Below are 12237 nucleotides of genomic sequence, written 5' to 3'. Positions count from 1 at the left end.
CAGGTTAATTAAAGGTTAGCATACAAATAGGTTGATCATTGGAGCATGTGTATACATTGGATAACTATGCCATTGTGGCTCAAAATACACGCAAATTACAGAACAATGAGAGTACTTATTGGGGGAACAAATGATAAGTGGTTACGAACGAGGCCATTGAGACAGTAAAAAAAAATACAGAACACAAAAGAGGGTCGGACTGCCCTCAATTATAAAAGAGAATCGGAATGTCAAAACGCCAAAACCAGAAAAGACTGCAAAAAATTAGAATACATTCATTATATATGCAGATCTTAATATGTCCTCATAAAACAAATATTTCTTTAAAAGGAGAACACTGTTCTGCCGTTTTCAAAATACTGGAACCAACGGTATAACACATAACGATGGGCCTCCTCTGTAGGATATCTCACAAATATTCAAAGGCCTTCAGAGGAATGGAATATCTGAATTAAATGTATAAACGTTCCCGGAACAGCTCTGTCCTTTCTACTTGTTAAGAATGCTATGCACGTTTCAAGCACGTGTCGTGTCTCCTTGAACCGTAAGAACCTCTTGAAGAGTATTGGTAAAACGTGTTTGTAAAGCATGTACAGAAATAACACGTGTAGCTGTAACTTTCTGTCCTGAGAATGGCGGTGCTGCACTGGATTTAACACAGAACAGATGGGTACAGTAGACAATGCTGCGCAAACACATTCCCGTAGGCGTTCATTGTTGCACGCCTGGGTTAATACTACGATGAGTGCTGCTGGGTGGCAGGCTGAAGCAACACGCCAGACTGAGTGGCTGGAACAATAACTCGTAGGCTGAAAAGCTACTCTGTACCGTGATGAGCCAGGGCGTCAGTGTTACACAGTCCCCTTACCCCGCTGCGTTCACGTTGCAAGTTGTTGGGCACTAGCTGTTAGATGACTGTGTCACTGTTTCAATAACAAAAGATGGCTACCACGGAAGCTTCCCGTGCCATGACGCTACTTTCCGTCTCCCACCACAGAAGTATCTCGTGCCGTGACGCCACTTTCCGCCTCCCACTCCCACCGGTGTGCGAGAGTTTTTATAAACGTTATTCAGTGGCACAGCAAGGGTGCCTTCAACATCAGGCAAGCAAGGCAAATTGATTCATTGGCCAAACAGAAGGCTGGTGAAAAACACACAACAAAAGCTACAATGGGGATCAGAGGAACCCTTACATTACTAGGGCCCGGTCTAAAAGTACCTCATGCAGCAAAGAGAACTATGCCCTCTTATCACAAGAAGAACAAGGGTCGGCAAAGCCAATAAATAGGTCTCGAGGTCTCGCCTGCGGGAGAGCACTTGTTTTTTTTCCTAATGTTATTTAGTCATGTTGGAGAGCAGCGCGGCTAATGTGCAGCACGACAAAGTCATATATATATTTTTTTTTTTAAACGCAAAAGAGCTAAGACACAGCCAGCGCTGTGTGGGGGGATGCAACACGGAAAGTGGAGGGTAAGTGAGGGCAAGCAACAACAGAAGAAAGGAGGTTGATTGTAATTGCATCTGAAACAAAATTAGTACCGAGGTGTAATTATGATCTTAGACTTAGGGAAAGTGCAACTGCAAAACCCAGTGCAGAAGAGATGGGAAAGGGACTTTTTAGCCAAATCCAATGCGTGTGTGAAATAGCATGGTAGGTTAAGCCCCTTCTGCTGTGATCTGTGTACGATCTGCAAGTCATTGTTTTGAATCCTAGTAGATCTTCAGAGCATTACGCTGTTGAGAAATTAACTAATTTGGAACAACATACACCAAGAACACTATTATTTATTGCGATATGAACTTAGTAGTACATTTAATTTGTACATAGCATGTTTGTACTAATGGATTGAAAAGGCCTGCTCACACTATTAACTCAGAAACCGAGCTTTTCAGTTAGAAATGAAAATGTTACTCGCATAACAAACTGGATGCAACCTTCGACCACTAATAACATTTATGATGGTACTTTTTAAGCACTGCTGTTTGATCAGGTCCCTAGGGGTATTTTGTGGGCCAAATTACAAAAATGGGGAATATCACCTGTGCTGTTGGGGGGCAATAATTGAGCTGCATACAGACACTTGGGTCCACATTAAACTGTGAGACGGCCACTCCCTCTCGAAGAAAAATCTCCACATTTCATGGTGTGAAGCAGGGGTGTGTGCTTGCTCCTTTGCTTTCAATCATTTTATTGCAGATCGGTCAGTACTACTTGGTACTACTAATTGCCATCCCCCAAAGATTGGTGGCCGGTAAACCAGCCACTTGCTCTAAGTCAACGATCTGGCAATGCTCAGCCACACAAGGGTAGGCCTACAGCGGCTGCTTAATCAGCTATCATTTTACACAGCTTTCAATACTTTGGAAGTGAATCTGTTAAAAACAAAGGTGGTCTCTTTTGGTAGAAAAAGGCTTTTGGGGGGTAGCTGGCAACACAACAGTAATAAAATCATTTCAGACCACTGTTATAAGTACTTAGGGGTGCACATTGATGCCAGGGCAGCCTTGTGAAGCAGAGAAATTAGGTCAAATTAAAAGCATTTGCCTTGCAGGTGTCCCTCTCAAAATTACTTAAATATCTTAGGGGACCAAGTTTGTCACCACTGCGGGAAGTCATGAGAGCAAAGATTATACCCTCACTGACTTATGGCCAGGAAGTTATGTTGGGTAGAGACAGTCTTATGCTGAAGAACTTGCTTACTAAGATTTACAAGAGGGTTTTTCGTCTGCTGTAATTATCATCCCCTACCCAGGTGCAGCTTGGATTTGGCCTCCTAGATTAGCGGGCAGCTGGCGCTAGTGCCTTCCTGAAATTGTGTCAGAAGTTATATAGGGCAAAAGAGGGCAGTGTTTAGCTCCTTCCTTTGAAAAATAAGACTATTATTTTAAAATAAAGTCTCTCCATGTTAGCCTAAGGAGCCCATTCACTAAAATGTGAAAAAACAAACTTAGCTATTTGTTCCCTCACCAGGGCATATAAAACATCTTTTATAAAGTCCTTGCTTATAGTTACACTGCACCCAACCCCGGGGGCACTTAGGGCATACCTTATGGGTGACCTATATGTAAAAGTAAGGTAGCTTAGGACTTTAAAACTACATTTGATTCCAAAGTCGAATTTGGGGTTAACTAAAACTTAAAAGCAGCCAACAAGGCAGGCCTGACTTTAAAATGACACGGGGCACCACAGCAGTGCACCTACTGGTGTAGTACCTATGCTGGGGTCCGTAAACCTACATGCTCTACCATATATTAGGGACTTATAGGATAGGTTGGCACAGCCAATTATAATTAGCCCAATTTATATAATCCACTTTACACAGAGCACTGGCCCTGGGACTGGTTAGCAGTACCCAGGGCACAGTCAAAGTTATTAACCACCAGTATCAGTAAGAAAGTTTGGGGGGACCAGGGCAAAAAGGAGGACTTTCCCACAGCCAACATCTCGGATCACCCGAAGGAGAATCTTTGGCACTGAAAGAGTGGTGGAAGGGGTGGGGGCTGAGTAGAGTGAGGGTTAACTCCGGAGGTCACAGGTCATTAAGGAGATAGCTGTACTTTCATGCAGCTGTTCTTGAGTTTTGTGTTTTTTATGGATCTGCATCTTATGAACAAGTGAGGCAAAATACTCCGAAATTCAACACAGGGAGCTATTCGTTTTTGGCCACCACTGTGACTTTAGCATTGAAGTCATAGCAAACACATTGTGGCTCATCCATAGGCTGACCAGCAGACCTTTGAACACCATGGTAAGACATGACCAGCACATTATGGAAGCCCCCATGCCGGATTCATCCATTTTTAACCAAAGAGCTTGCAGATGGAAATGGAACAGATCACAGATATAAACACAATACCACAACGTCCTGCTGGAGGTAAATGGAATTCATGCCACTTACAACAGTGTCACACAATCACGTTTGTCAGCAAACCGTGATATTAGGAATTTATCTGATAGATTTAAGATGCGTGAACACCATCACCAGGACTCACACAAATCTGAGTATCGCACTGAGTGGCCAACAAGAAATCGCAATAGGATGCTTACAGAAATGAAAGTCAGCTTTACTAATAAATCTTTCAGTAAAGGAACATCAAATAAGGTGAAACGTAAATGACAGTAGTGGGTAGTACTACACCATATTTTATTTAGTTTATTGAGACACGTCTCAATTACCCACAAATGAACAAGCAAACGTCTGGCTTCTTGTACATATCAAATAGCCCAGCCCATTAGAGACTTATCAATTGCCCAGAGATATTCTCTGTTCCGACTCTTTCATGGTGAGAGAGTCGGAACCTTGCTCACTGGCTTCAGTTGAGGTTCGATGACATGCTTTGGCACAGTTGTTGAGTCCAACCGGGCCTTACCGGGTCACAATTCTAAACAGGATTGCATACCCTTTGGTTTGCAAGACCAGCTCTGAAAACAATTTATTTTAAAAAAGAATTATGGTCGGCGTCAGTCTGTCACTAAAAAACATGTGCTCATTTTAGCGTGCTTCCAACTCCTCAATGTTCGCTGGCTATGACCAACTAGCACGCCCCTCTTCTGAGCAAGAGCCCATGAAACATTTGTCATTCCCTTTATCTGCCACCTTCCTGAGTCAAATGACATCCGAAGTCTACAACGAATTTAACATCCTTTCATCATTGTGCAGGGTAGGAATTCCCATTAGCACCCTGATCACCAGAAGACAAATAATAACGGCTGGACTCTGTGAACACATCATGGAGTGATGTAGGCTCATGTATATTCAAAATAATATGAATAACAACTGATCATACAAATACGCTCACGGGCTGGCAATAGAATAAACTATTGTAGGATAACTGGACCTGGCCCAGGGTGTAAGCCCCACAAGGTACCCACTATAAGCCAGGCCATCAGAGAGTTCAAAGGGTAAAATATTTGCAGGCCTTAAATACAAAAAGGAAAAATCTCAGAAGATCTTAAATCCAAAACCTGTGCAATTACATGAATTCACTGTGCCTTTAACAAAATGTTTGAGATTATCAACAGATCAATTAGGTTACCTTATTTACCATTAAGGGATACTGTGAGGGTTAAGAAGGAAAACATGTTAGCAAAAGCATTCGAATGTTACCTAAATCACCATCATGCCCCAGGGAGCCTTAAGTCTATGGGCTTGTATAGATGGTGGAGAAGGTGTTAACTCCATGAACAATTTATAGAACTACTCGCTTGGAAAAAGATTGCTGAAATGGCCGTCTTGTGTATGTTCTAAAAAGTCAGGCCAAGTGCTATGGAAAGAATATGCGAAAGCACAGAAACCCCAAAGGGCTTGCATGCCTCAAGACAGTGACCAACACACTGGAGAGAAACTAATTTGCAAACACACACTTTTCACAAATTACTGAGTATCTATTTCTGCCAAGTTATCAGCAGCAAAAATAGTTTAGAATCAGGCACGTTGTTTTCCCGTTTTAACGCGATATTCCCACATTTGTAATCCATTTTCCGGGCTCTTTAAATCAGAGACCACGCGTATGTAATGCGAGTCCCAAATATTTGTAACGAAGCGTACTTTATTTGCTAACAATTTAAAGGAATTTACATGCACAACTGATCTCTTTCCTTCAATGAATCACTGCAGAACGAACTCACGTTAAAATGCAGCCATCATCGGCATAAAAGTAAAGCTTTGGCGCGCCACGAACTCAGAACTTCTTGGACTCTGCATTCCCGCTGCAGTAAAAGCTTATCTGAGGTTTTTAAAGTGTATGTCTCTATGATTTGTGCCATATGGCTGGGAATCTAGATGAATATATGGTTCCGCTGGAACATTCACATGCTCAGTGGAAAACTAGTAACACACATCATCGCAAAACAAGAGGCTGGAAGGATGTAAGAGTGTAAATCTTGCATTTTAGTCTATGGCGCATGCGCAATTTGGAAACAGAATTTAAGGCGGCCCACAGTAAGATTAATTACCCGAAGAGTGGAATTCAATAAATCCTGTAAATTAAGTCACCATTGAAACAGTGCTTTTATAATATAAAGTGTTGCGAGCTTGGAAAGTGAAATGTGGTCTAAACTAAAAAGTAATAATGACAAGTAACGGCGCTACAGAAATTAGTTAATACTGTTTTCGCTTTTACTGGCCCGATTACTTTAACTAAAGTACATCTGGTACCTTCTGGAATTCAAGAGCTATCTTTGGCATGATGGAGCCCAACTGGCTGTGCATAATGGTGGGTATTCTTGGCGCACTTTATGTATTTTAGGAGTTGGTGATGCCTGTGACTTTACTGTAGTTATTCCGGACACAATGGTGCCACACATACTGCTTTACATATTTTACATACACCAGTTTTTGCAGCCCCGAGGCGATTGTTATCAAGGTTCGAAGTGTGCAAACCTGTCGTGGCAGGCGTAAGGCACAGTTTTAACAGAGACGCAGAAGAAAGCGCCAGTGCAAAGCTGCCAAGTAGGCCCGTGCCATGCGCTACTCTCTCAAACGTCTCACAGCACTTTGCATGCTGTTCTCTGTAGGGACTACTTGTGATGAGAAATGTGGGGCGACACTTCTCAGATTGCAAGCTGGAGTTGGCTGGAACAGCAGCACAGCACTAGTGTAGTGGGCTTGCAGGGCACTTCCGAGCTTGTAATACTTTCAGTGTTGGGGCCCTTGTGAAACTGTGCTGCAACCAGCTGAATCATTTGCAGACGTTCGCTCAATGTCGACCTTTGGAACTGAGAAAACGAGCTTTGTGAAAGTTGTGAGCTGTGAAAAACAGCAGTTCCTGTCGTGGTCTCCAAGATGCAACTTCGTGCATACAAAGGTCATTAAAATAAAAAGCACATTGAAGGTGGGAGTCTTCTTTTGTTTACTGTTTGTGCCTACCAATACGCATAAATTATATTACCCTGGTACACGTTGATGCAATGTACATAAGCAGAAAACGGCTGCAACGTTTCACCTCCCTGCCCGACCTAGTTTTAAAAGAAAAAAAATGTTTCTCTCTGACGTCAGAGGGCCCGATTTACAAAGGGCCTCCGCACTTGTGGCGGGGGTCCCGCGCTGGCAGTGGGACCTCCGTACTGCAGGTACCATTGTGGAGGTCCCGCCATGAGTGCGTCTCAGCATAACTGCGGAACCTTCGCCATGAGTGTGGACTGTGGAGGCCCTTTGTGAACTAGCCCCTCTGGGTCTACATAGCTGCACATGCACCACATTGCTCAGGGTGTCACAGCCAGCCAGCTCACACATTGCATTTTGGGGCTTGCAGTTTCGCTTCTAACGTTGCACGTATGGACTGAAAAACCCCAATGCTCTAGGCGTAACGAGTCGTGATCTAGAGCTACTTGACTTCTGTGGGTCTGTCTCTGAGTCTCGGGGATATTCTCATGGAAAGACATGGGGTTGATTTCAGGGCTAACCAGTGTCATCTTACGGATTTTGGAGGCAAGGTCAAGAAATATATCTAATAACTTTGAATTTTATTATCCACTTTCTTCTAATTCAAGGCCCATTCGGACAAACGACATTGAATTATATATCAAAGGTTGAGACAGAGAAACAGAAGAACAAAAAAGCAAAAGTTAATTTTCCCCACAGGCCACTTAGAAGATGTTGACCCTGAGCAATTGCCTACTTTGCCCATGCCTTTGTCTCTGGGGCTATGGTCGGCCTATATTTCCTCTTATTGTTCCCATATTCTGCCTTTTGATTGTACCTTTCCCACGTGAACATGTTCATGATCAATTCATGAGTGAATGCCAGTTTAAGGCACTCTGAGTGCTGCTGTTTTCAGTCTTAAGTAGGCCCAGGCCTTAAGAGTCAGCATCTGTGACTCCCTGCCTGAAATCACAGGTTAATACATTAAAGTTAACTACTTCTACGCACACTGGTAACCTCAATTCTTTTTTGGCACTGCAAGATCACTGGCTAGCTGAACTTCAAGCGAAAAAGGGTCCAAATTAACATCTTTTTAAATTCTTACTTCAGAGATGAAGATATCAATGCTTTATGTTAGCACTTACACCTTTGACCATCCAAGCACCCGGATCCCAGATTTTATCATTGGTCGTCACTGTGTATTTATATTTTTAGAGACCAGAGTAGTTGAAAAACACTTGTCGTTGTGGTGACTTTTGATCCTTTGAGACATTCCACAATGGGAGTAAAACCCATGAAGTAAAAACCCAGGGACCTACTTTACCAACTTAGGAAGAAGGGAGCCGAGAGGCACCGTTTTCTGCTTGAGAGGCTGCGAGTTCTCTGCTTGCACCATGACCCTTCCTATTCATTCGCCCCACACAAAAGCAAGCCCTGAAGGAATTATTAGGAGTTCTTGATTTGTTTTAGCCTCACTAATAGAGGTCTTCATTGTCCATAAATGACAACTGCGCATCTCTCCCAAAATACACCACAATTTACTAGACATCACATACGGGATCAGTGTGATGGCCCCACTGTCAAAGTCAGAGATACAGGCACTGACCAAATAACTGATTTAGCATTTACATGGTTCCCAACTCTTGTGATGGGAAATGGACGGAGGCGGAGTTTTAAAAGAGCAGGAACTGTCTGGTACTAGGTACCTGCAATTCTTTAATATGAAGGGCAGAGCCCGCCTGCACTTTCCAGCTCTGCTACCGTACATTTAATGGGAGAGTACGGGTACTTTTCGGGAGAAAACGGGTATTCTAAATCGTGCTTACCAGCACTTCTGTATTTCCATTTAAAGGACAGGGTGGGGTTACAAGCAGTGCTGGCTGGCCAAGCTGTATGGACCATAAGCTGGCGAACCTCTTCTTTTAAAGGACCAGCACTGTTCTCTGCGGACTTGAGCTGTTCTCCTCATGCTGCTGTAACGTGCCTGCCCGGGCCTGGATAGTTGGACCAAGCCCTGCATAGAGGAGGGTGGTGTTTGTGTGCACTTGCTGCTCCAGGGGACTCCCCGAATTCTGATGCGACCCTTACCAACTCAAGGCGCAGCGCAGAAAAGCTCTAAACGGGTAAAGAGTCTTGAGACAAGGCAAGTCGGCACTCAGGCACAGCTTCAGACTGTTGGCATCGCTGGATCCCCGGTCGGATGCAGCATCCCACATCTCACCCCCGTACCTTGCTGAACACCTCCAGGTCATCGTCCTCGTCAAAGTCCAACGTATCCGTGCATAGGGGCAACGTGGCAGGTAGGGCTCCCGGAGACTGGGCCGAGGCGTGGCGATTCAAGGGGGACGGGGGCGCTCCCCCAGAAGGTCCAACTCGCTGGACCTCGGGACCGCCCGACATGGCCCCGGGCAGCGACTCCAGTCGTCCAGAGACGGATTCCGGCGGCTGCTTTCCAGTGCGATGCAAAGTGCTGTGTGCGCAGGACCGGATGAGAGGTCCCGGCGCTGCAGCAGCAACAAACAGCTGATCCGGTGAAGAAGGCAGGGCCCTGGGTCACCCGTGTCAGAGCGGAGCGCTGTACCAGCCCGAGTCAGGAAGGCACGGGCAATGTCCAGTAGTGCCTTGTACTGCGCAGAGATGCTAGAACTCTTTTTTGAGAGCGAGAACTCCTGAGCTGAATTTTCGAAGAGATTCATAGCTATTCTGAAAACGAATGTAAACTGCTCTAATCATAACAGATACACCTAGCAGAGACGCCTTCATCCTCACAAACCGTGCATAGACCGCTTTTAGAATCGGACTTAAACTCTCGACAGCTTTAAACAAGGGACGTAAGGCAGGCCTCTGCAGCCCTTGGAAGGGGAGGAAAGGTAGTTCGGTTCGGGACAACCAGGGTTGGACTGGCGTATAGGACAGTTCTGAAGCGCGGGTCTTGCAGACCAATATATGTGCTGTTTTTGTTTACAGTTTGTGGGACTGGTTTATGTACAGGTGGGCAGGTCTCTACTGTTGATCTCTCTGATATTAAAATAAACATTACCTGCACCAAACACAAATGCATGCCGTCTCTTATACCTTGCAAAATACTCATACAGCGTGTCTTTACAAGCTCACTACTGGCTTGATTCGGAAACGTGGTGCATTTTTTAGCTATCTGGTTTGCTTATGGGGGCCTCTTTTCATAAGGTGATAGAGCCTGTTTTTCGTACCAGTCTGACCCGGCGGACAACCCTTATTGATACCACATACAGCCTAAAGCAAATGAATATCTGTGAGATACTGGAGACTCCGGTCATCACAGTATGTTCTTTGCGGGGGATGGGAAGCAGGGATCACTTTGCATTAGACCATGGGTACTCGCAAACATTTTCCTAGGGGCCAAAAAGTTTGCTATGTAGTGTGACCGAGGGCCACATTGATTTTAGGGCGGCAGTTGGGGGGAGGGGTTGGGGTTAAGGTAAGTGTAGGGGAAGTGAAGCATGTACATATAGGGGCCTATTTATGTGTCAGTTTGTGTCACCCTTGCACCACGCAACATGGTGCAAGAGCAATGCAAACCATACATCTGATTTATGAAGCCATGCAAGGCCACTTTGCATGTCCCTGAGTGGCTCTATAAATCTGGAGTAAGTCAATGCAGCGCAAATCGCTGCATTTTCATACACTGCCCTGGGAACTCTTTCTTTGGGTGTTGCATGCGTGTTTCCACACAACTCCAGTGTTTTTTGACACATTTCAAGATTTATCAGAACTGGTATACCTGGAAATGCATAAAAAAGATACGCCTTTTCAGGTGAGGCGTAACAAGGAGAGATTTTATTTTCCTCTTTACTTCCTTTTTTTATGTGTGCTATGTTCTGCTGCACACATAGAAAGAGGAATATGCCTCTCAGGATAGTTTTTTCCAGGAAGGTGTCCCTTCCTGCTCAAAAACAATCCTGCATGCAACACTGGCACCTGTGCACAATGGTGCAAAGATGCCTGTGTTCACTCTAGGCTTCCAAAAGAGCACCAGTGCAGGAGAAAAGGCAGGAATGCACCGTTTTGCCTTAAAAAAGGTAGGTATGTGTCATATTGCCGTAGATACCGCACATTCTTGACCTTTACATGTCAAGCAGTGCAGCACTGCATGACATCCCCATAAAAATGCCCTGTAGTGGCTGAATTGCACAATGTGAAGCAGAAAACTTTAGATCATGGGTACTCACACACATTTTCCCAGGGGCCAGAGTATGGTCTGTGATATGACTGCGGGCCTCATTTATGTCAGGAGGGTGGCGGGCTGGAGGTGAGGGTAGTGGTAGTAAGGTGGATGTTGGGGAAGTGAAGCATGTACATCTAGGGACTCATTTACGAGGCCCTTGCACCACCGAAGCATCACTTTTAGCGACACACCTGTGGGTCTGTGACCTGCTCCATCTCTACAAGGGGGCGTTAAGCCACTCTAAGTGGCTTAATGCAGCCTTGTAAATATGGGCTGCCCTGTCTGTGGCACAGGGGCGTGCAATGGATGTTGCTGTGGCAGTACCCACACAACACCTTTTTGATGCTGCCCCAGATTTACAAGAAATTGTAAACCTGAGGCAGCACCAAAAACCGCGCAATGAGGAAAAATACTTTTATTTCTCCTCATTTTTTGCTCTTTCTATGTGTGCTGCATTCTGCAGCACACATAGAAGGAGGAAATCACCATTAATGATTGTTTATGTGCAGGAAAGTGTCCCTTCCTGCACTTAAACAATCACTCCCGTAACGCAGGCATCCTTGCGCCATGGAGCAAGGGCGACTGAATTGGCACTAGGCAGATGATTTAGCACCGGAGCAGGAGAAAACACAGAGATACTCCTTATTCTTGTAAATACAGCGCATCCTTGTGTTTTGAAAATGACACAGCTCTGTGCAGCAGTATTGCTTGTGGCATCCTGCTGTGCCATTTCCTACTAAGTGAGGTCCCTAGTGTCTGAGGGGCACAATGTGAAACAAGAAACTTGGGTATAAATCCCAGCTTCTCCACTTAACCAAATTTGTGTGATCCTAGGCAATTGTTGTATTTCACTTTACCTCCCTTTTTCCTTTTTTCTTCATTATCACATATGAGAACCTTGAAATACATGACTTCGGTATGTGGGCTGTACAAAACCTTCTATTTCTGATTTAGTAAACTATAATGTTGTTCATCTATATTAGAAACACAGGCCTCCCAAAGAGTTCGCATAACAACCAACTTGCCTCTTAGTTCACAGTTCACATTGTCAGGGTTGGGGGGTGAATGAACATTTCTAAATTCATGCTTGAAAACTTTAACTTAAAAAAAATACTTTGCAATGCACTGCTATATTCTTGGGTAATAAGGTGAAAGGTTCTGCATGTTAAT

At 44.5% G+C, this 12237-nt stretch overlaps 1 protein-coding gene across 1 annotated transcript in view; it reads right to left on the bottom strand.

The window, feature by feature from the left end:
• Nucleotides 1–9357, bottom strand: part of SNX7 (sorting nexin 7) — a 265145-nt gene extending 255788 nt beyond the window's left edge. Inside the window, exon 1 of the mRNA XM_069232138.1 lies at nucleotides 9093–9357. Coding sequence (XP_069088239.1) covers nucleotides 9093–9263 — 171 coding nt within the window. The 5' untranslated portion in view covers nucleotides 9264–9357. The remainder of the gene's footprint in view (nucleotides 1–9092) is intronic.
• Nucleotides 9358–12237: the final 2880 nt, after the last annotated feature.

The sequence above is a fragment of the Pleurodeles waltl genome, chromosome 4_2, assembly GCF_031143425.1.
Source record: "Pleurodeles waltl isolate 20211129_DDA chromosome 4_2, aPleWal1.hap1.20221129, whole genome shotgun sequence".
In the NCBI taxonomy this organism is placed as follows: Eukaryota; Metazoa; Chordata; class Amphibia; order Caudata; family Salamandridae; genus Pleurodeles; species Pleurodeles waltl.
Note: the sequence above shows the minus strand (reverse complement) of the source record. Positions and strands in the feature narration are given on the sequence as shown.